The sequence below is a fragment of the Mauremys reevesii genome, linkage group 6, assembly GCF_016161935.1.
Source record: "Mauremys reevesii isolate NIE-2019 linkage group 6, ASM1616193v1, whole genome shotgun sequence".
In the NCBI taxonomy this organism is placed as follows: Eukaryota; Metazoa; Chordata; order Testudines; family Geoemydidae; genus Mauremys; species Mauremys reevesii.
Window position 1 is genome coordinate 71,240,411 of NC_052628.1, and position 21,346 is coordinate 71,261,756.

Genomic DNA, 21,346 nt, shown 5'->3' on the forward strand with positions numbered 1-21,346 from the left:
TGGGTGGGAAATGGGTATAGCAGCAGGGGATACAGACTAGGGTGAGAGGTTATATGAGGGGAGTAGAGCAAAACGGTTTTGAAATCCAGCATCTAGATTTGAAATTGTTGTTCCTGAGACTCAGCATTTGTTTGCTGTCTAGCTAGTAACTATGAACCCCACTGGCACAGGATATGTCATATTACCTTCTAGTGCAGCGGTTCTCAAACTGGGGTTCAGCCCCCAAAGTGGGTCTTCATCCTCTTTTAATGGAGTAGCCTGGGCTGGCATTAGACTGTCTGGGGCCCGGGTTTGAAGCCTGAGCCCCTCCAACTGGGCAGCGGGACTTGAGTGGGTTCAGGCTTCAATCCCACCTCCGGGGGTCATGTAGTAATTTTTGTTGTCAGAAGGAGGCCGTGGTGCACTGAAGTTTGAGAACCTCTACTCTAGGGGCAGGCTCGTACAGAGGATAACAGGTTCTTTTTTTTAGCATGTGTCAGTGTGGACCCCGCTGTAGGTCCTCAATGTGTGAGAACTGAAGGGTTTTTTTAATATCAGTACAGTAACTCCTCACTTAAAGTCATCCTGGTTAACGTTGTTTCGTTGCTGATCAATTAGGGAACATGCTCATTTAAAGTTGTGCAATGATCCCTTATAATGTTGTTTGGCAGCCGCCTGCTTTGTCCACTGCTTGCAGGAAGAGCAGCCCATTGGAGCTGGCTGGTCGGGGCTTGGTACCAGGGTGGACTGGCAGCCCCCCTATCAGCTCCCCTAAGTTCCCTGTGTGGCAGTCGCCCAGGCTATCAATTGCCGGCAGTTCAGCTGTCCCTCCCCCCACTGCCATGTGCTGCTCCTGCCCTCTGCCTTGGAGCTGCTCCCGGGAGTCTCCTGCTTGTTGTGCAGGGGACGGGGGAAGAGGGAGTCTAATGTCAGGGTGTCCCCTTCCCCCCTACTCCTGACCCCTGCTTGCCCCTTCTCCATATACAGCAGGGTTGGGGCAGGACAGGGCTCAGGATGAAGAGAGCTTGCTGGCCGCAGCTGCTGTCTCAATGTCCTGATTTTTTTTAAAGGCAATGTACTTAGAGTGCGGTCAGCATCCTTAAAGGAGCAATGCACATCTCTCTCTCTCTCTGTCTGTCTGCCATGCTGTCTCCCCTCCCTCCATTCGTGCTGCCTTGTAGAGTGTGAGGCTACATTAATAACAATGTGTTAACCCTTGAGGGCTCAGCCGAATGCTAGTTCATCATTTAGCAGTAAGGCATTTCCTGGGAAATATCCCACCCTCTTCCACTCTCTAACTTCACCACCTCAACCAAACTTCACAATCATCATTGCTGTGTTCAGTATTGAATTGTTTGTTTAAAACTTACACTGTGTGTGTGTGTGTATTCTTATGGGGAAATCGGATTCGCTTAACATCGTTTTGCTTAAAGTCACATTGTTCAGGAACATAATTACAACATTAAGTGAGGAGTGACTGTATATTTTTCAGGGCCGTGCATGTGCCCTGTGCTGCCTCATGCTCCTGAACAAGGGCATAAAGGGCCGGGTGGTCACGACCCTCCCTCTTACCACTCATAATGGTGAGAGAGAACCTGGCAAGTATCGAATCTGCTAGTTTTTAGCTCTGACTGTCGTCTTCAAGACCTCTCAAAGTCTCCAGAACCAGCTCGGAGCCATCTGCTGTATTCAACAGTTGTGAATTATCCAACCCATCTGGACCAAATTCTACTGTTTTGACTCATCTGTATAAACCTCTCTGCACAGGGCTCTTTATCATGGTAGACTTGCAACTTTTGGGCTTCAAAGCCTGTCCATCCTGTGCTGGACTAATCCCACTGAAGGATGGACACAGTAGGGCCGTGGATCTCAACCTTTCCAGACTACTGTACCCCTTTCAGAAGTCTGATTTGTCTTGCGTTACCCCCAAGTTACACCTCAATTAAAAACTACTTGCTTAAAATCAGACATAAAAATACAGACTGTCATGGCACACTACTAATGAAAAATTGCTTATGTTCTCATATTTACCATATAATTATAAAATAAATCAATTGAAATATAAATATTGTACTTTCTGCTCTATATACTATACAATGAAATGTATAAACTAGTCATCTGTATGAAATTTTAGTTTATACTGAGTTTGTTAGTGCTTTTATGTAGCCTGTTGTAAAACTAGGCAAATATCTAGATGAGTTGATGTACCCACTGGAAGGGTTCTGCATAACCCCATGGGTACACATGCCCCTGGTTGAGAACCACTGCAGTAGGGGAGTCACAACCAAATACCGAAAGAAGTTATAAAGAATTTTGCCCTCTGAGTGGGTTATTCTAGAATTGTCTGAAATGGGACTTACTGTGGCTTTCTCTGATACCAACAGATACTGGTCTAGATGGACCAGCAGCCTTAACTGGTGTGACAGTTTCAGTATTTTATATTCGGAATTCTGTGGGCTCATGTGGTGCTGGGAAGAGTTATCAACAGAGCATTTCCCCTGGACCTCACTGTAGGCCCCGTTCCCCCTCTGATTCCTTTGTCATTGGTACTGCTGTACATCTTGCTAGTAGGTGACTGGTTAATTTTTCAAGCCTGGTTAGTATGGTGGTGCTAAATCTAAATAGGAACACAGTGAAGTTCAGGATAGATAAAAATGTGTGTGCAATACTAGTTTTGTTACACACCAGTGAACTTGGAAATGAAACATTTTTTGCTTTATATACTGTGAAAAATAAGTGCATTCTAAATAATGAGAAAGTATAATATATTAAGCCAACATCTAGTACATTTAAAAAAAAAAGAACAAAACTCTGCCTCTTAATCCATTTGTCTCTCTTCCCCCCAACTTCATCCCATTTTTAACAGCTGTGTCAGAGTGATTATTTCTGACTCAAAATGCTACTGTTGCTGCTATGATTGTTTCTGTAAAAAGATGAGGCTCAGGGAACTCTGAATTGCAAATTCGAGGTGAGAGGGTATATCTTATATTGTAAAAAAACAAAAAAGGTTTCTTCTTACTTTGGTTAAACTAACTGTTGACTGACCCCCGGTTAAAATGTGAAGTGAAGACATGGCACCTCAGCTTTTAGCTTAGATTAGCAGCTCAAGATAAAGCCTGTTGGGAGCCTAAAGAGTAACCTTCTTGCTTTTGATACCTATACCTGCCTTATTCAAGGTATGAAACTGACAAGACCTGTAAATGTAGTGGTGGGATTGGGGCCTGAGTATTTCCCTCCAGACAGCTCTCCTGTTGCCTGTGAAGAATAGGGTGTGTGTCTGTAATATTGCCTCTCTTACTTCCTGCTCTTCCATTCGTGGATCCCCACCAATAACTCTCTATACAGCTTCGCTGATAAAGGGACTGGTCTTATCTCCTGATAAGGTAGCGGATAGTCCTTTAGGAAATAATCCTGCTTTCTCTGGGTTCCCTTTGATCAGCCACAGGGAGACTCAGCCAAAGGTAGCTGGGACACTAGGGCTGAGTCTGTCTGCCACCATGGATTTGGGGAATGGGGATATTTGCTTCCTCATCCTAGGGAATTTCATACCCTCTTATTTCTCCCCCTCTTGCAGTGATATTCTGCAGCACTTTGTGAGGCTGACCAATAGTTTTCTTGTTCTCTCCTCTGACCTCCTTTCTTTGTATGAAATAGTGATTAGATCCCCAAAGAAAAAGCAAAAATAAAGGTATTTTCTTAAATTAGAATATGTAGTAATTATTTCTGCATGGCGCTTCATTCCTTTGATAGCCCTTCCTTTATTTTAAAGAAAACTAATCAATAAGTTATACAAAAACGGAAGGAATTTTTCAGAGGCTGGCACGTAACAGTTGGTAGCGCCATTTGGGAGGTTGTGAAGATAGTCATATAAAAGAGAAGGTTCTGAAAAGAGCAGAGTGCTTGGAGAAGGGAAAATGGTTAAAAGACGAATGTTGACTCTCTGCCTTGTGCAACATTCCCTGAAAACATGTAACTTTACACTAACTTCAGAGGACAGCATAAGAGAGCCTCCTGGAAGCCGCAGGTGACTCTTGTTGTTTGTAGCATGAATAATTTGTTTCATGATGGAGAGAATGAAATGCTGCTGTTGGCTCACAAATTCTGAGAGCATGCCAAGATGATTTGCTTAAAAACAAAAGACATTACAGGCAGAGCAGAGAGGAGTGAGGCCATTGCAAGGATGTGATGTTTTCTTAATTTGTCTGGAGGCTTTAGTAGTCAGAGAATGTTGCACTGTTAATTCCCTGAAATTGTGAAGTAAGCGAGCACCTAATAATAGCAAATTACTTAGAAAGTTTATTAAATTTTATGATGCCATTTTCAAGATGTGAGATTTTTACATTTTGTGAATTTATCCCTGCTGGGCAACTAGAAATATAATTTTCTGAGTTCGGAGGCATAAAGATGATTGTGAATTTGGAGTACATTAGCATTTGTTCTGTATTATAAGATGGTGAATGGGGGAAGAATATATTGTGCTACTGGCCATTTTATTTACATACAGAGCTCTTTCATCTCCACCCATCCCCCCCTTCATGTATTCAGTGTGTATTATCAAAGTATGTACAAATATTTATGCCACTTTTAGTAAAGGTTCATAAACTTGAGTTAGCTTTTCTGATTAACTGAGGTTCTAGTAGAGAAGAATTTTTGTATGTTGCTTGTGGTGGTGGTGGTGGTGGTGTTAGTGTTTTTAAGTGACAAAAAGTTTCTGAAACCACACAGCTCCCAGACTTGGTGCTGGTCCCAAAGGGTTTACAAATAAATGTTATCTGGCTAAGTATAGATTGCGATTTCCTATAGTGAGTATCTCCTCAAAGAACTGAATAATATGTGCACTAGATTTTCACAAAAATATTCTGGCTATTGGAAACCAGTTATAAGCTACTTGTTTCACATATATCTCCTCCTCTAAGGTGAATAGAAAGATTTATTATCTGCAAAGTACAGTATATTTGTACTGGTTTGTATCATCTACCCATTCCTCCCTCCCATTACTTACCTTGCAAAAATAGATGATTAACATAACTTTGAATGCTTAAGGCCCTGGTTCAGCAAAGTACTTAAATAGATATGCTTAAGCCCATCCCTATTCAGCTAGGCACTTAAGCATGTACTTAAGGATTTCTCTAGATCAGAGCCTATATCAGATCTATTAGTTGAACTAGAAACATTTGGTGGCATGGGTAAGAGAGAGCTCTGTAGTACCCTTGTGGCGGAACACAACACTTGGAAATATGTAGATCCAGAGCTTGTTCTAGCAATCAGCTTTTTTCCTGCATGAGGATGTTTGGCTGCTGCTATTCATTAGCGAAACTGTGATTTTTGGCATGTGTATCTTTGAGGCAAAGAAAAAGTTACACCCTCTCTCACAAAACTCTTCTTTCCAGACAGAAGGGAGAATGTATAAATGGATAGCTGGCTTCCTTTTCTGTTAGCTTTACCAGTGACCTTTATTGTAGTATGCAGGCAAGATTGAAAAATTGGCACGGACAGGTTGAATATCGCCTTTCCTTTTGTGATCTGGCAGAACTCCTAAATTGTTAGGAAATGAGACTTGACAGTTTATTATTAATTGGAGAACAATCTAACCATGTTATGACTGACTTCAGTCTAATACCCCTAATCAATTGACTCTTGTCAAACTCCAAGGATGGATCACTTTTTTTATGTTATCACTGAAGACTTCAGGAAATGCTGTCATCATTGTCGGGACGTAGAAAGCGAAGATAACAAGGTTTGGGTTTTTTGTTTTTTTTTAAATCTGCCTTTGTTTTGGAATACTATTCATATAATGAAATAATACAAAAGACTGCTTTCAGTGAAAAGAAACTGTTGACAGGTCTAGCTTGGCTGCATTAAACCTGAACTATGTTTTATCCAGTTACGTCTTATGCTTTTGTAACTGAGAACATTTCTATTAAGATGAATGTTGAAGAAAGGTAAAACACTCTAATACTTTTGATTTTTGATCAAATTTATTGATTGCATTTAATGTTCTGAACCTAGTTATTTCTAAACACTATGTGGTAGTTTTTATAAGAAGTAAACATGTCATGTTTTGTCTTTAGTTACATTTTTTTTTTGTGTGGATTATAAAAATTCTTTTACTTTTCTCCTCAACTCAAGCACTACTTCACATAGAGATAATGGTTGCATCTACATAGCTAGGTTTGAGTCAAGTTTTGCACTTAAAGCAGGCATTTAACGTCCTTGTTATGTACGAAAAATAAAATATATGCTCCCCAAAATTTTTTGAGTATATAATGAATTTTCCAACAATTTACAAGTAAAACTGTTAATTAGTTTGATTTAAAAGTAATTAAAATAGGTCCTTTGAGAAATTTAGTAGCAAAGTAGCGGAATAGCAAAGATACTGAAACTTCCCATTTAGTTATAACTCACTGAATTCTTTCACACAGGCCACACATGAACATTTTTGGATTAAGGGTAATTTTTTGCTGCTATTCTTCAGCCTCTCTTGTAATGGAGAATAATTTCTACTTTAGAGAATTCCATGAAGCACTGCTCTTTTTCAAAATGGCTGTAATCTCCTACTGTTGTTAATGGGATCGAGGCCACATGCTGCTTGCTTTCAAAATGACTGCCATCTACCTTTGATCGTAATGGCATCAAGGCAACAGATTACTCCTAACAAAGACACCCATTGTTTTAGCTAATCTGCTTTTCACATTGCTCCTCTCTGCTTCCTGGCAGTAAGGGGTGACATCAACTTCCCATGCAGCTTGACTTTACTCATCTCATAGGACCAAATATACTAGCTTCTTATGGATAGTGTGGTCAAAATTCTCCTCTCCTGTCCCTGCAGCAAGTTAGTCCTGCCTTCCCATTTGCAGAGCTCTCATTTGTAGATCTTAGTGCAGTAGTTAAGACTTGACAGTTGTGTGTTTGTACCGTAGACTATTAGGCCTTGTCTACACTACACAGTTTGACAAAAGTCAGCTGTCGTAGATAAAATAGTGGCAGTGTACTCACTGAAATGCCCCTCCCATCAGCCTAACTCCCTTGCTATGCTGACATAATAAATCCCCTTCAATGAGAGGTGTAAGGCTTATGTTGATGTAGTTAGGGCCACACAGTATCTATGTAGACACTGCGTTCCTTACATTGGCTGCTGGGTCTTCACTCCAAGCGGGGCTGCCACTGTCCCACAGGGTTCCGGCTTCCTGCTGCAAGCATGGCAGCTGACTGGACTCCAGGTGTGGGTCTCCCCGCTGGAGGTGAGAAGCCCCATGCTGCTGCCTCCCCACTTCCAGATGGGAGCTTGATGCAAGAACCTGCTCTGGGGCTGAATCCTGGAGCCATGAACCCAGTTGCCCCCATGGGGCTAAAGCTGGGAGCTGCAGGGTTGAATCCTGGAGCCCCAAGCCCTGGTTCCCCTACAAGGCTGAAGCAGAGAGCCACCATGTGGAAGCCGGGGCTGAAGCTCTGAGCCCAGGCACCCCGCATGGCCTGAACCCTGCTCCCCAGCGGGGCTGTAGCCCAAGACCTTACCCCAGCTTCATCCCCAGGAGGTGGGGCTCAGGCTTCTGGGTCAGCACCTGGGGTGGGGGCCACGCAGCCTGTAGGTCAGCCTCAATGCCTTCTGGCCCAGCACTGGCTCTGCTTTCAGAGACCTGGCATGCGAGGGCTCACTCCTTGGTTTCTGAGTCTGATGCCACCCTTGCAGGTTATGTAGCTCCATTTACTGGGTGTGTCAAGGCTGATTCCCCACTCTGGCACTTCAAGTGTAGGAATTGGGGGCTCGCAAGGATTCTAAAAATTAATACTGGCCACTCCAGGCTTGTGTTAAACTCCCAAGATTACAGCTTCTCTCTGACCTTGGATGGGTAGATGCTGTCACCAGCCAAGTGCAGAACCCCTTTGAAAACCTAGAAAGGCTAACTTAGGAATTCCTTTCTGTGGGGTACCCTCAAGCACGCGCGCTCGCGCTCTCTCTCTCTCTCTCTCACACACACAGCTAAGAAAGAAAAAAAAAGGGAAAGAAAGAAATCAGCTGTTGTTACCAGCTACTTAAACAACATGTGCACAAACCTCTTAAGACACAGAAATCCAATTCTGTTCTTAAAAAAGGTAAATTTTATTAATTAAAAAAAAAGAAAGAAAATACATCTGGGAACTTGAGCATTTGCTAGATTTAAAAAAAAAACTTACAAGAATTAAGTATCAAGAATACCTTTCTTGAAGTCCAGCTTAAAGGTTACAAGCAAAACAAAAAGCACCTGGCATTAGCACAGAGGAAGCCCCAAGCCATGAAGAAATAAAAGAGAGAAACCTAATCACGTCTTCCTAGACATTTCCTGATCTACATACATATCTGGGGTATCAAATGAGTAGTTTCTAGGTATGATACTGATGGGTTTTCATACCTGGCCCAAGCTTCTTACATCATAACTGCTGCCCTGTCCCCTTCTCCCCGGGAGAACAACCACAGACAGACAAAGGGCAAGTTTTTTTCTCAAATTTAAAAAGTTCTAGCCCTCCCATTGGTTCTTTTGGTCAGGTGCCCACTCCCTTCCTTTTACCTATGCAAGCAGTGAGACTTTTAACCCCTTACAGGTAAAGCAAGTAGAGAACAGCTACTAAGAGGGATCTTATAGCTAACTGTTTGGCTGGGTGTCCATAAAAGGGAGCTACCCACCTACCCCTTTCCTTTTTCACTGTTTCAGTGGGAGTAGGATAAGTTACACAGCACCGGGGAAATTGTTGTAAGCATAAACAATAAATATCAGATATGGATACATTTTGAATTCAACCATCAGCTTCAAAACAACAAAACGCACAGAGTGATACCGAACTTCCTTCAACAAGTTCAACCACCGTAAGGGGTGAAGAACACCAAGGAGGTGATGAGAGTAAGAAACATAAAGCTGTTGTTAACCTTGCAAAATTTAGGAAATATGAAGACAACTATTTGAATTTCAGTTTTATTTGTTCTGGAAGTGGAGATATACCTCAACCACAGTGTGTAATTTGTGCACAAGTACTGACCGATGAATGTTTGAAACCCTCCAAATTACAGAGACACTTAATTACAAAGCATGTCATGTATAAGGATAAGCATCGTTCATTTTTTGAGCAAAAGGCCAAGGAACTACTTGATACTAATGGAGTAATGAAATTCAGCACTACTTTGGAATAAAAGCTTTTAAGGTCATCCTACATAGTGGCGCTTAAAATTGCTCAAACAAAAAAATCCCATACGATTGCTGGGACTTTGATAATGCCATGTGTTATTGAAATAACAAAGGAAGTGTTTGGGGAGAAGGCGGCCAAGGTACTGACAAAAATACCAATGTCAAATGACGGATCACTTCTGTGTCAGAAGACATAGTTTCACAGTGTATTGATCGGCTGCATGTCAATGATTTTGCTATACAATTAGCTGAATCCACAGACATTTCACAACGGTCCCATTTACTTGTCTATGTTCTGTGGCACCCTATAGACTAACAGACGTATGGGAGCATAAACTTTTGTGGGTGAATACCCACTTGGTCATACGGCATCTGTATACAGAGGTGAGATGGCTATCTCGAGGCAGAATGCTTCCCTGTATATTTAATCTCAAGGAAGAGTTGTGTACTTTCTTAGCTAATACTGTTCATTGACATACCAAGTCCAGATGCAATTCTTGGCACTCTTCCCTGCATCTTTGGCAATTGTTTCTGTACTGTGGCAGGTGTTGAAAATAATATGTAATTTATATTTGTCCTTGTTATAGATTGCAGTATCAGAACACCAGCTAAGTAGATTGTGATGAATTCCTCCCACAATCACAGGTTGCATGTGGCTTGTGCTAGATGGTTTTTACCAACCCAGACTAATTTTCCATTTTTGTTTTTCTGTTTCCACAGGCTGCCTTGTATCGGCTCAGTGGGGATTGGAATCCTTTACATATTGATCCTGGTTTTGCTGCTCTTGGAGGTGAGATTCGAGGAACACTACCCTTTTTTTTAAATAGTGCTAGGGTTGGGAATGATTTAGTATTAGGTAAAAATAATACTTTTAAGTTTGTCATTTAGTCAACACATTTGAGGTATTTTGTAAAAAAACAAACATACCCCATGACCTTTTAATGCCTCTTCTTAAAACTTAACATTAAATGTTCCCTTTGTCAGTCAAAATAATGTGCAACATTACACTTTTTTTTGGTTACAGTTTATGTACAATCTTTTCCCCCCTAAAGGAAAGCTGGTCTTCCATCTTTCTGTTGGAGTTCCCTTGCATCCCATTCTGCCACTCTCCCTAGTTTTCTCTTAACTTAAAGTCTATAATCTGCAGTTTACTGTCTTAGTTCAAAAAGTTGATGTAATACCCTTTTGAAGGCACTTGTACAAAACTGTTTGGAGAACTGCCATTAGCCCATAGAGTTGGTCATCTTGATAATTTCACATGCCAAACTAAGTAACACCAGGAGTTATTTGTCGATGATATTGCCTGGGGTGGAATGTAATCTAATCACCTGAAAACTGAGTTTTTACAAACACCTTACTGATTGAGCAAAGGCACTTCTGTACTAAGAGATAAGTGGTAGTGTGTACAAGCTCCTGCCCCCCCCTTCTGTCTCTCTATAAAATAATAATTGCATGGATATTGAAACATATCAGCATGAGAGTCCTGTAATTCCCTCACCGTGTGTTAATACACCAGATTCCCATCCTCTCCTCATTCAGATCCCTCCTAAAGACTCGCTGCTTTCAAAACCACTAGTGCATGTGCTTTCAAAAACACTAGTACTCTCTCTACCTCAACAACAAAAAAAGGAAACACTTAAATTAACTCTTAATCTCCCAGTGCATCTTGCTATATCCGGGTGTCTCTTTTAGACAATAAGTGTCTCGGGGGCCAGAGGCTTTTATTATTGTTTTGTACAGCACTGCACTAATTGTTGGTAGTTTACCTTTATTGGTTATTTATTATTTGTTATTAAATTTCACTACAGTCCTTGAGGAGATTCTACTGATCCACTTAATTGTGGGATTTGTGTTGCTCAGCTGCTGATGATGATGATGCAGGTTGGATATTTAAATAGAATCCTACAGTTCCACTCAGAATGGTCTTGGGGAGAGACTCTTTTCTCTGTGAGTAAGAGCCTGTGTTTACATGTTGAGGCCCAATATTAAGAAAACATCCTTACAAAAGAAAAGATAACACAGATTGCGCTACTCCTTTGCTGCCACAAACCTAGACTTGTGCATAGTGCAAGTAGTCTTTTGAAAAGCCAAATGAACGTGGTAGCTAAGAATATCTGTTCATTTGACAGAACCTAAAGAACAGCCACATTGCATTTGAGACAAGGATTTGCTCAGTTCCTTACCCATGTGTGTAAATTAAATAGAAACATATTGAACAAATACCTGAAAAGATTTTCAATAAGGGTTCTTTTAAATTTTACAGTGAATTTGCTTTGGACAAGCTCACATCCTTTTTGTTTTAGATTTCCATGAGCACTTTAAATGATCAAGTTTTTCTTTCACAAATGCATACAGAAAGCAAATGTTAAGCTTATGTGCTTAGGCATTTTAGGATAATGAATTTGAAGCTCACAAATATTGTCACAGAAGGGGTATTTTTATATAATATCTATGCACTTGTGTGGTCCCCATAACTGTGCCATCTGGGCACCTCCCAAGTATTCAAAAATAGAAATAATACTGCTCTCTCCCATGCTTCCTCACTTTTATCCTAGTCTGTAGGAGAAATAGCTTGATTGGTTTGTAGGTTGAGTGCTTGTTAGTATTGGTGTTTTTGTGAGGAAAGCAATGAAGGGAAGTAAAACTGAAGAAATGGGTTTTGCGTTTAGCACTGAAAGTGGTTTCTCTCTTGCATAAATTAGTTCCATAGTTTAAGTGCAGCTCTTGTGAAAGTTCTGTCTCCTACACCCATGAGCTGCCTCATATTGAATGACTGATTCACTGTTCCAGTACAACATTGCTGGCATGGGAGGTTATGATTATGAATTGCAGGACCAAGACCTCAAATTGGTCACTTGAGTGGGGAGTCAGTTCAGAGAGAGAGAAGCATCAAGGTGATATTCACACTAACCTATATTCCTAAGCAAAGAGGCTTCTGCATTTTGTACCAACTGGAATGTTTTCAGCATATGGAACTTAATTCCTCCCTCCTCTGTTTGCCTCACTGGCTCCCATTCCCAGTGTCCTTGCATGTATGAATTGTGATGATCAAGCCTAAAGGTCAAAATCAGTGTTTGATAGGCTAGGCGGCTTCTTCTGACCAGGTAGATGAAACTGGCATCTCTTTGCTACATGGCTATTTGTGTAGCTGCTAGCACTGAGAAATCCAAAAGAGACCCCAAGGCTTCAAACTGACAACAGTCTGAGGCACTCAATGTTTTGAAGGAGGCAGGTTCTTTGAAGTGCATCTCTCATCCTACCAGTATCACCTTTGTCTTGCTTGGATTCAGCTTTAAACAATTGCATTTCATCCAGGCCAATTTTGGGTAGGCAGTAAGAGAGCTAGAAGATAGTGCTATTTATGTTTGGTGTAAAGGACGCACATACGCAGACTTGATTGTTCTCTTCATATTGGTATTGTACCCATTTCTGCTGTGATGCCTACATATGTGCCAATGTAGAGTAACTAAGCTGAGGGGTGGGTACATGTATGGTGTATATCACACACACAATTACATTAAAAGAACATTATTAAGGTTGCAAAGTCAAGCAATAAAATCAAGTTAGTAAATGCCAGAATAAAGGTTGCCTGGGCTTCTTGTCTCAGTTCCATTCTTCTTGCCTATTCCCAGTGTCCATTCTTCAGGCTTCTCATCTCATTCCCAGTCTCCTTGCCCTGCCAGTCCTAGTCTCCATCCCAAACTCCTCATCTGATCTTTCTCTCCTCCCTCCTGGCCACTGGCTCACAGTCCTAGTCTCCTTCTCCAGGCTCCTCGTCCAATCTCAGTTCCCCCACACTCTTTCCCTGGCTCTTTACATCTCAGTGTCTTTGCCCAGCCAGTCCCACTTCCTCACTTGCACCCCATCTCCTTGTCAAATGTGTCTCCGTTTCTCTGCCCCCCCAGTTCCCAGCCCTGGTGTCCTTGTCCAACCAGTCCCAGTCTCTTCTCCCATAAAACCTCCAGTCTTAAGCCTGGTCTACAGTACGCATTTAAACCAGTTTAAGGAGCGTAAAACCGATTTAACACCACACCCGTCCACACTAGGAGGCACCTTATATCGATTTTAATGGCTCTTTAAATCGGTTTCTGTACTTCTCCCCGACGAGAGGAGTAGCGCTAATATCGGGATTAGCATATCGGAATAGGGTTAGTGTGGCCGCAAATCGACGGTATTGGCCTCCGGGCGGTATCCCACAGTGCACCACTGACCGCTCTGGACAGCATTCTGAACTCTGATGCACTGGCCAGATAAACAGGAAAAGCCCCGCGAACTTTTGAAATTCATTTCCTGCTTCCCCAGCATGGAGAGCTCATCAGCACAGGTGACCAGGCAGAGCTCATCTGCACAGGTAACAATGCAGTCTCCTGAGAATCGAAAAAGAGCCCCAGCATGGACTGCACGGGAGGTACTGGATCTGATCGCTATATGGGGAGAGGATTCAGTGCTAACAGAACTGCATTCCAAAAGACTAAATGAAAAAGTATTTGAAAGAATTTCTAAGGCTATGACGGATAAAGGCCACAGCAGGGACTCACTGCAGTGCAGAGTGAAAGTTAAGGAGCTCAGACAAGCCTACCAGAAAACCAAAGAAGCAAACGGAAGGTCCGGGGCAGGTCGAAAAACATGCCGCTTCTATGCTGAGCTGCATGCAATTTTAGGGGGCTGCACCACAAGTACCCCACCCCTGACCGTGGATTCCGAGGTGGGGGTTGTAATCTCTGGCATGTCTGAGGATTATGCGGACGGGGAAGATGAAGAAGAGGAGGACGACCTAGCAGAGAGCACACAGCACTCCGTGACCCCCAGCAGCCAGGAGCTTTTTCTCACCCTGACGGAATTACCCTCCCAAGCCACTACCCCAGACAATGATGCCATGGAAGGGAGCTCTGGTGAGTGTACCTTTGCAAATAGCAAACATTGTTTTTTAAGCAAGCGTTTTTTAATGATTGATTTGCCCTGAGGACTTGGGATGCATTCACAGACAGTATAGTTACTTAGAAAAGTTTGTTAACATGTCTGAGGATTGAGCGGAAATCCTCCAGGGACATCTCGATGAAGCGCTCCTGGAGGTACTCCAGAAGCCTTTGCAGAAGGTTTCTGGGCAAGGCAGCCTTGTTCCGCCCACCATGGTAGGACACTTTACCACGCCATGCATGTAGCAAGTAATCAGGTATCATTACATGGCAAAGCATAGCTGCGTATGGTCCTGGTGATTGCTGGCATTCAAGAAGCATCCGTTCTTTATCTCGCTGTGTTATCCTCAGCAAAGTGATATCGTTCAGGATAACCTGGTTAAAAATCAGGAATTTAAGTAAGGGGGATGGACATTTTCCTACTGGGTTCGTGGACTGCAGCAGCTTAAAAAAAAATCCTTTCCTGCACGTAGCCAAGCGGGGGGATGGGAGGAGTGAAATGCCGATGATCTTTTTCGTGATGGGTCAGCGGGGATCTTCCCCAAGCTACCAGCCACGCAGTGGGTGGGGGGGTGGGAAGGGTGTTGATTAGCAGGGAGCTAGCATGGTATTAGCCATGCGTTGGGGGGAGGGGTAAATCACTGCAGAAGCCGAAAGACAGTGGCTTACCATGGCCGCATGCAAGCTGAATTCTGATGCCTGGACCTGTGTCTGTGAGATCTGTAACTTCAGAGCTGCAGGCACTCAGTATTAAGATGAAAAATGCGACCTTGTGGGGAAATCACATGTGCTATGTAAGGTGAATAGTGCTGTTCACTGTGAAAGAGTATAACCATTGTTGTGTAAAATGTATCTTTTTAAATATTTCTCTCCCTCATGCAGCTGCAAATTTTTCAAGCATCCCTCCTCCATCCCAAAGGCTAGCACAGATAAGGAGGAGGAAAAAGAAGACGCAAGATGAAATGTTCTCGGATATTATGGAAGTTACACGCAAGGAAAGAGCTCATCTGAATGAGTGGAAGGACGTGGTATCAAATTACAGGAAAGATGCCAGTGAACGTGAGGACAGGAGGGACACCCGAGATGAGAGGTGACGGCAGGAAGACCGGCAGGAAAATCAGCGGTGGCGGCAGGAAGATCAGCGGTGGCGGGATGCAACTCTGGGGCTGCTGCGTGATCAAACTGACATGCTCCGGTGTCTGGTGGAGCTTCAGGAACGGCAGCAGGATCACAGAGTGCCGCTGCAGCCCCTGTATAACCACCCTCAACCCTCACCATGTTCCACATCCTCCTCACCCAGACGTGTAAGAACGCGTGGGGGGGAGGCTCCGTGCACCCGCCCACTCCACCCCCCGTGGACAGCCCAACCAGAAGGCTGTCATTGCTGTGAAATTTTTTTACTGGCCTTCTCCATCCCTCCTATCCTCCTCCCAAACCACACCCTTACTTCTCTCCCTCTTGTTATAATGAATTAATAAAGAATTCATGATTTTTAAACTATAGTGACTTTATTTGCATAAGTAAGCTGTACTCGAAGGGGGAGGGTGAGTTGCTTACAGGGAATGAGTCAATCAAGGGGGGTGGGTGTTCATCAACAAACACAGCAGTCACACTGTACCCTGGCCATTGATGAAGCTCGTTTTCAAAGCTTCTCTGATGCACACAGCTTCCTGGTGTGCTCTTCTAATCTCCCTGGTGTCTGGCTGCGCGTAATCAGCAGCCAGGTGATTTGCCTCAGCCTCCCACCCCGCCATAAAGGTCTCCCCCTTACTCTCACAGAGATAGTGGAGCACAGAGCAAGCAGCAATAACAATGGGGACATTGGTTTGGCTGAGGTCTGAGCGAGTCAGTAATGTGCGCCAGCGCGCCTTTAAACGGCCAAATGCACATTCCACCACCATTCTGCACTTGCTCAGCCTGTAATTGAACAGATCCTGACCACTGTCCAGGCTGCCTGTGTATGGCTTCATGAGCCATGGCATCAAGGGGTAGGCTGGGTCCCCCAGGATAATGACAGGCATTTCAACATCCCCAACTGTTGTTTTCTGGTCTGGGAAGTAATTCCCTTGCTGCAGCCATTTAAACAGAGTAGTGCTTCTGAATACGCGAGCGTCATGAACCCTCCCTGGCCATCCCACGTGGATGTTGGTGAAACGTCCCTTGTGATCCACCAGTGCTTGCAGCACCATTGAAAAGTACCCCTTCCGGTTTACGTACTGGGTGCCCTGGCGCTCCGGTGCCAAGACATGGGATATGGGTTCCATCTATCGCCCCCCCCCCCCACAGTTAGGGAATCCCAGTGCAGCAAAGCCATCCACTATGGCCTGCACGTTTCCCAGAGTTGCAACCTTTCGTAGCAGCAGCTTAGTGATTGCTTTGGCTACTTGCATCACAGCAGCCCCCACAGTAGATTTTCCAACTCCAAATTGATTCTCGACTGACCGGTAACTGTCTGGCGTTGCAAGCTTCCACAGGGCTATCGCCACTCGCTTCTCTACTGTGAGGGCTGCTCTCATCTTGGTATTATGGCGTTTCAGGGCAGGGGCAAGCAAGTCACAAAGTTCCATGAAAGTGCCCTTACGCATGCGAAAGTTTCGCAGCCACTGGGAATCGTCCCACACCTGCAACACAATGCGGTCCCATCAGTCAGTGCTTGTTTCCCGGGCCCAAAATCAGCGTTCAGTGGATAGAATCTGCCCCATTACCATCAGGATCTCCAAAGCGCAGGGGCCCGCGGTTTGAGAGAATTCTGTGTCTACATCCTCATCACTGTCATCGCCACGCTGCCGTATCCGCCGCCTCATCGCCTCGGATTGAAGGTCCTGGTTCACCATAGACTGCACGAGAGTGTGCGAGGTGTTTAAAACATGCACGATTGCAGTATTGAGCTGAGCAGGGTCCATGCTTGCTGTGTTATGGCGTCTGCACAGTTCACAAAGCAAAAAAGGCACGAAACGGTTATCTGCTGCTTTCAGGGAGGGAGGGGTGAGGCTTTACCCAGAACCACCCGCGACAATGATTTTTGCCCCATCAGGCACTGCGATCTCAACCCGGAAATGCCAAGGGGCAGGGGAGGCTGCGGGAACTATGGGATAGCTACGGAATAGCTACCCATAGTGCAATGCTCCAGAAGTCGATGCTAGCCTTGGACTGTGGACGCACACCACCGATTTAATGTGTTTAGTGGCCGCGCGCACTCGATTTTATACAATCTATTTTGCTAAACCGGTTTCTGTAAAATCGGAATAATCCCGTAGTGTAGACGTACCCTCAGTTTCACCAGACTCCTTGTTCCAGTTTACTTTTTTGTCTCCTCCCATGTCCAGCTATTGTCCCCTCTTCAGATGAATCATATGGCTTCCTCCTCTACACTCCCTGGATGCCAGCAGGAGTACATTGAGAGGCAGGAGAGACAAGCTCCCTGCTCTTAAGTTCAGTACCTGGTGCATGCCTCTACTCGCATGGCCAGGAGCAGCCATTACAGGGAAAATCCAGCTTTGCCCCTGAGCTCCTGACCTAGAAGGGAGCATGCTCAGTTGTGGTCTTGATTCATGCACAGTCCTGTTGCTGTGAGTGTCTCGAGCATGCTCAGCGGGAACAGTCTTCGGAGATTTTAGCTGTTACACTCTAGCTAGTCAGTACCAAGTATGCACGAACTGCCATTTTTTTCGAAGACTTATAACTTGGCCACATTTGGGTGGATTTTCAGAGAAATGGCAAAAGTCACATTGCTGACACAAAGACTATCCTCTGTCAATTTTCAGATCCTTGTTCTAGCGCCTAGTAGGGTGACTTAGTGTCCAGTTTTTGACTGGAATACCAGGTCGAAAAGGGACCCTGATGGCTCCAGTCAGCGCCGCCAACTGGGCCATTAAAAGTCTGGACAGCAGTGGTGTGGCACTAAGGCAGGCTAATCCCTACCTGTCCTGGGGCACTGCGCTGCGGCCTGGAAGCAGCCAGCAGGTCCAGCTCCTAGGCCAATGGGAGCTAGGGGGAGCGGTGGCTGCTGCAAGAGCAGCACGCACAGAGCCTCTCTCTCTCCACCCCCCAAGCAGTGCATCTGCTGTCCACATCCAGTGCGCACGCAACACGGTGTCAGGACAGGCAGGCAGCCTGCCTTAGTTGCCCCCCTTCTGCGCCACTGACTGGGAACTGCATGAGGTAAGGCCGTGCCCCAAGCTCGAGCCCCAGCCCTCATCCCTGAGCCCACCCTCAGCCCAGAGCCTTCAGTCACCCCAACCCCCTGCCCCAGCCCTGAGCCCCCCCAAAACCTGGAGCCCCCTCTTGCACCCTAAACCCCATATTCCTGGCCCCAGTCCAGATCCCTCACTCCCCCTGCACCCCAACCAACTGCCCCAGCCCTGAGCCCCCCCAAACCTGGAGCTCCCTCTTGCACTCTAAGCCCCTCATCCCCAGCCCCAGTCCAGAGCCCTCACCTCCTCCTGCATCCCAATTCCCTGCCTCAACCCTCCTGCATTCCGAATCCCTTGGCCCCAGCCTGGAGCCCCCTTCCATGCCCCAAACCCCTCATCCCCAGCCCCACCATCGAGCCTGCACCCCTGGCCCAGAGCCCTCATCCCCTCCCACACCCCAACTCCCTGTCTTATCCCACAGCCCTCTGCTACACGATAAATCCCTCAGACCCACCCCAGCCTGGAGCACCTTCCTACACCCCAAACCCCTCATCCCATCCCCAACCCCAGCCCGGAACCCATACCCCTTCCTGCATCCCAGGCCCCTGCCTCAGCCCAGTGAAAGTGAGTGAGGGTGGGGTAGAGCAAGCCACTGAGGGAGGGGGAATGTAGTGAGCGGGGGGCATGGCCTCAGGGAAGGGACGGGGCTAGGGTGTTCGGTTTTGTGCTGTTAGAAAGTTGGCAACCCTAGCGCGTAGAGCCACTAGTGCTTTTCCAAAAAAAGTTTGCCAGTATTTTTTTAATGTAGATAAAAATCGTATTTTTCCCTAGCCTTGTTCTCAGAAATGGCTGAACTGTTTTGGCTGAAATTTTCCTAAAAATTAATTTTGAGGTGAACATCCAGCATAGAGAATTTCAGCCCAAACAGTTAAAGTTGGTAAAGCTGTAAGCACCTGAAAACAGCAACTTATAATGGGACGTGCCAGGCAACCTCAATAGGTAGCGTAACTAGCCCTACCTGTAGTCTCCATTCATATTTAAATATATGTATATAATTATAGAAGCTATATAGTCATTAAGAAAAATATTCTCTATTTGAATGTCTCCTTGTTTCCATAGATTATCAGCTCTTCAGGACAGGAATCATGTCTACTTCTGTGTCTTGCGTTGCATATACCATAATAGGTTGCAGTTCTGATTGGAACTTATGTTACTATAATATAAATAATAAATGATAACAAAGGCTATTTCAATGGGATACTCCCCAGTTCTCTATTTATGTGTCTCATTTAATGTGAACTAATATTAACAACAAGTGGAAGGAATGCAAACAAAATAGGGAAATATATAAATATTATTTAACCTGTTGAGATAAAGTTGTATTCAAGTTGCCAAGGCCCCATGAAATTCATCCTGGGATACATAAGGAATTAGCTGATGCAGTCTAGCAATTAACTTCAAGAACTCATGGAAGATGCGTGAGGTCCCAGAGGACTGGAGAAGGGCAAATGTAGAACAGATCTATGAAAAGGGGAACAAAGAGGACCCAGGAAATTATAGAGCAGTCAGACTAACTTCACTACCTGGAAAAATACTGGAACAAATTATTAAATATCAATTGGTAGGCACCTAGGGGATAACAGGATTATAATGAAAAGCCAGCATGGATTTGTCAAGAACAAATCATGGCAAACAACCTAATTTACTACTTTGACAGAGTTACTTGCCTAGTGGAGAGTGGGGAAGCAGTAGATGTGATAAATCTTGATTTTTAGTAAGGCTTTTGACACAGTCCCACAGGACATTCTCATAAGCAAACTAGGGAAATGCAGTCTAGATGAAATTACTATAAGGTGGGTGCACAACTGCTAGAGAGATCTTACTCAAAGAGTAGTTATCAATGGTTCACATTGAACTCGGAGTATCAATCAGTGTTCCACAGGGCTCAGTCCTGGGCCCGGTACTATTCAATATTTTCATTAATGACTTGGATAATGGAATACACAGTTTGCTTATAAAACCTGTGAATGACCCCAAGCTGGGAGGGGTCGCAAGCACTTTGGGGGACAGGATTAGAATTCAAAACAGCCGTGACAAATTGGAGAATCTGAAATTAACATGTTGAAATTGAGTAAAGACAAATGCAGTATTTCACTTAGGAAGGATAACTATGCAAATGCAAAACAGCAAAATGGGGAATAAGTGGCTAGGTAGTACTGCTGAAAAGCATCTGGGGGTTATAGTGGATTACAAATTGAATATGAGTCAACAATGTGATGCAGTTACGAAAAAGGCTAATACCATTCTGGGCTGTATTAACAGGAGCATTGAATGTTAGACTGCGGAAGTAATTGTCGTACTCTTCATGGCACTGGTGAGGCCTCAGCTGGAGTATTGTGTCCAATTCTGTGTGCCACACTTTAGGAAAGATATGGACAAATTGGAGAGAGTCCGGAGGAGAGTAATAAAAATGGTGACAAGTTTAGAAAATCTGAGCTATGAGGAAAGGTTTTAAAAATGGGGTATGTTTAGTCTTGAGAAAAGAAGACATAAGCAGTCTTCCAGTATGGTAAGGGCTGTTATAACGAGGACTGTGATCAGTTGTTCTCCATGTCCACTAAAGTATGACAAGAATTAATGGTTTTAATCTGCAGCTAGGCAGATTTAGGTTAGATATTAGGAAAACCTTTCTAGCTCTAAGGGTAGTTAAGCTCTGGAAAAGGCTTCCAAGTGAGGTTGTGGAATCCCCATCATTGGAGGTTTTTAAAAACAGGTTGGACAAACACCTGGCAGGGATGGTCTAGGTTTACTTGGTCCTGCCTCAGCATAGAGGACTGGACTTGATAACCCTTTGAAGCCCCTTCCAGCCCTACATTTCTATATAACAAAGTAGGCCCTTGAAAAAGGAGAGCAAAACATGTACATTAAAACAAAAAAATGTTTTTGTTTTTGTTTGTTTTAAACAGGATTTCAGAAACCCATACTGCATGGATTGTGTTCATTTGGTTTTGCTGCCAGGCATGTTTTGAAGCACTTTGCAAATAATGATGTGACCAGATTCAAGGCAATTAAGGTCTGTTCTTGGCAGTTAATTTCTTTTCCTTGATTATTCTGCTATTAAGGAGTAGTTCCTGTTAATTACATTTCCTAAGGTGGAAAC

The 21,346-nt window shown here is 44.2% G+C and overlaps 1 protein-coding gene across 1 annotated transcript in view; it reads left to right on the forward strand.

The window, feature by feature from the left end:
- HSD17B4 (hydroxysteroid 17-beta dehydrogenase 4) overlaps positions 1 to 21,346 on the forward strand; it is a 104,756-nt gene that overhangs the window by 60,023 nt on the left and 23,387 nt on the right. The window contains exons 18-19 of the mRNA XM_039544503.1: positions 9,858 to 9,927; positions 21,153 to 21,259. Of these exons, the coding sequence (XP_039400437.1) occupies positions 9,858 to 9,927; positions 21,153 to 21,259 (177 nt within the window). The remainder of the gene's footprint in view (positions 1 to 9,857; positions 9,928 to 21,152; positions 21,260 to 21,346) is intronic.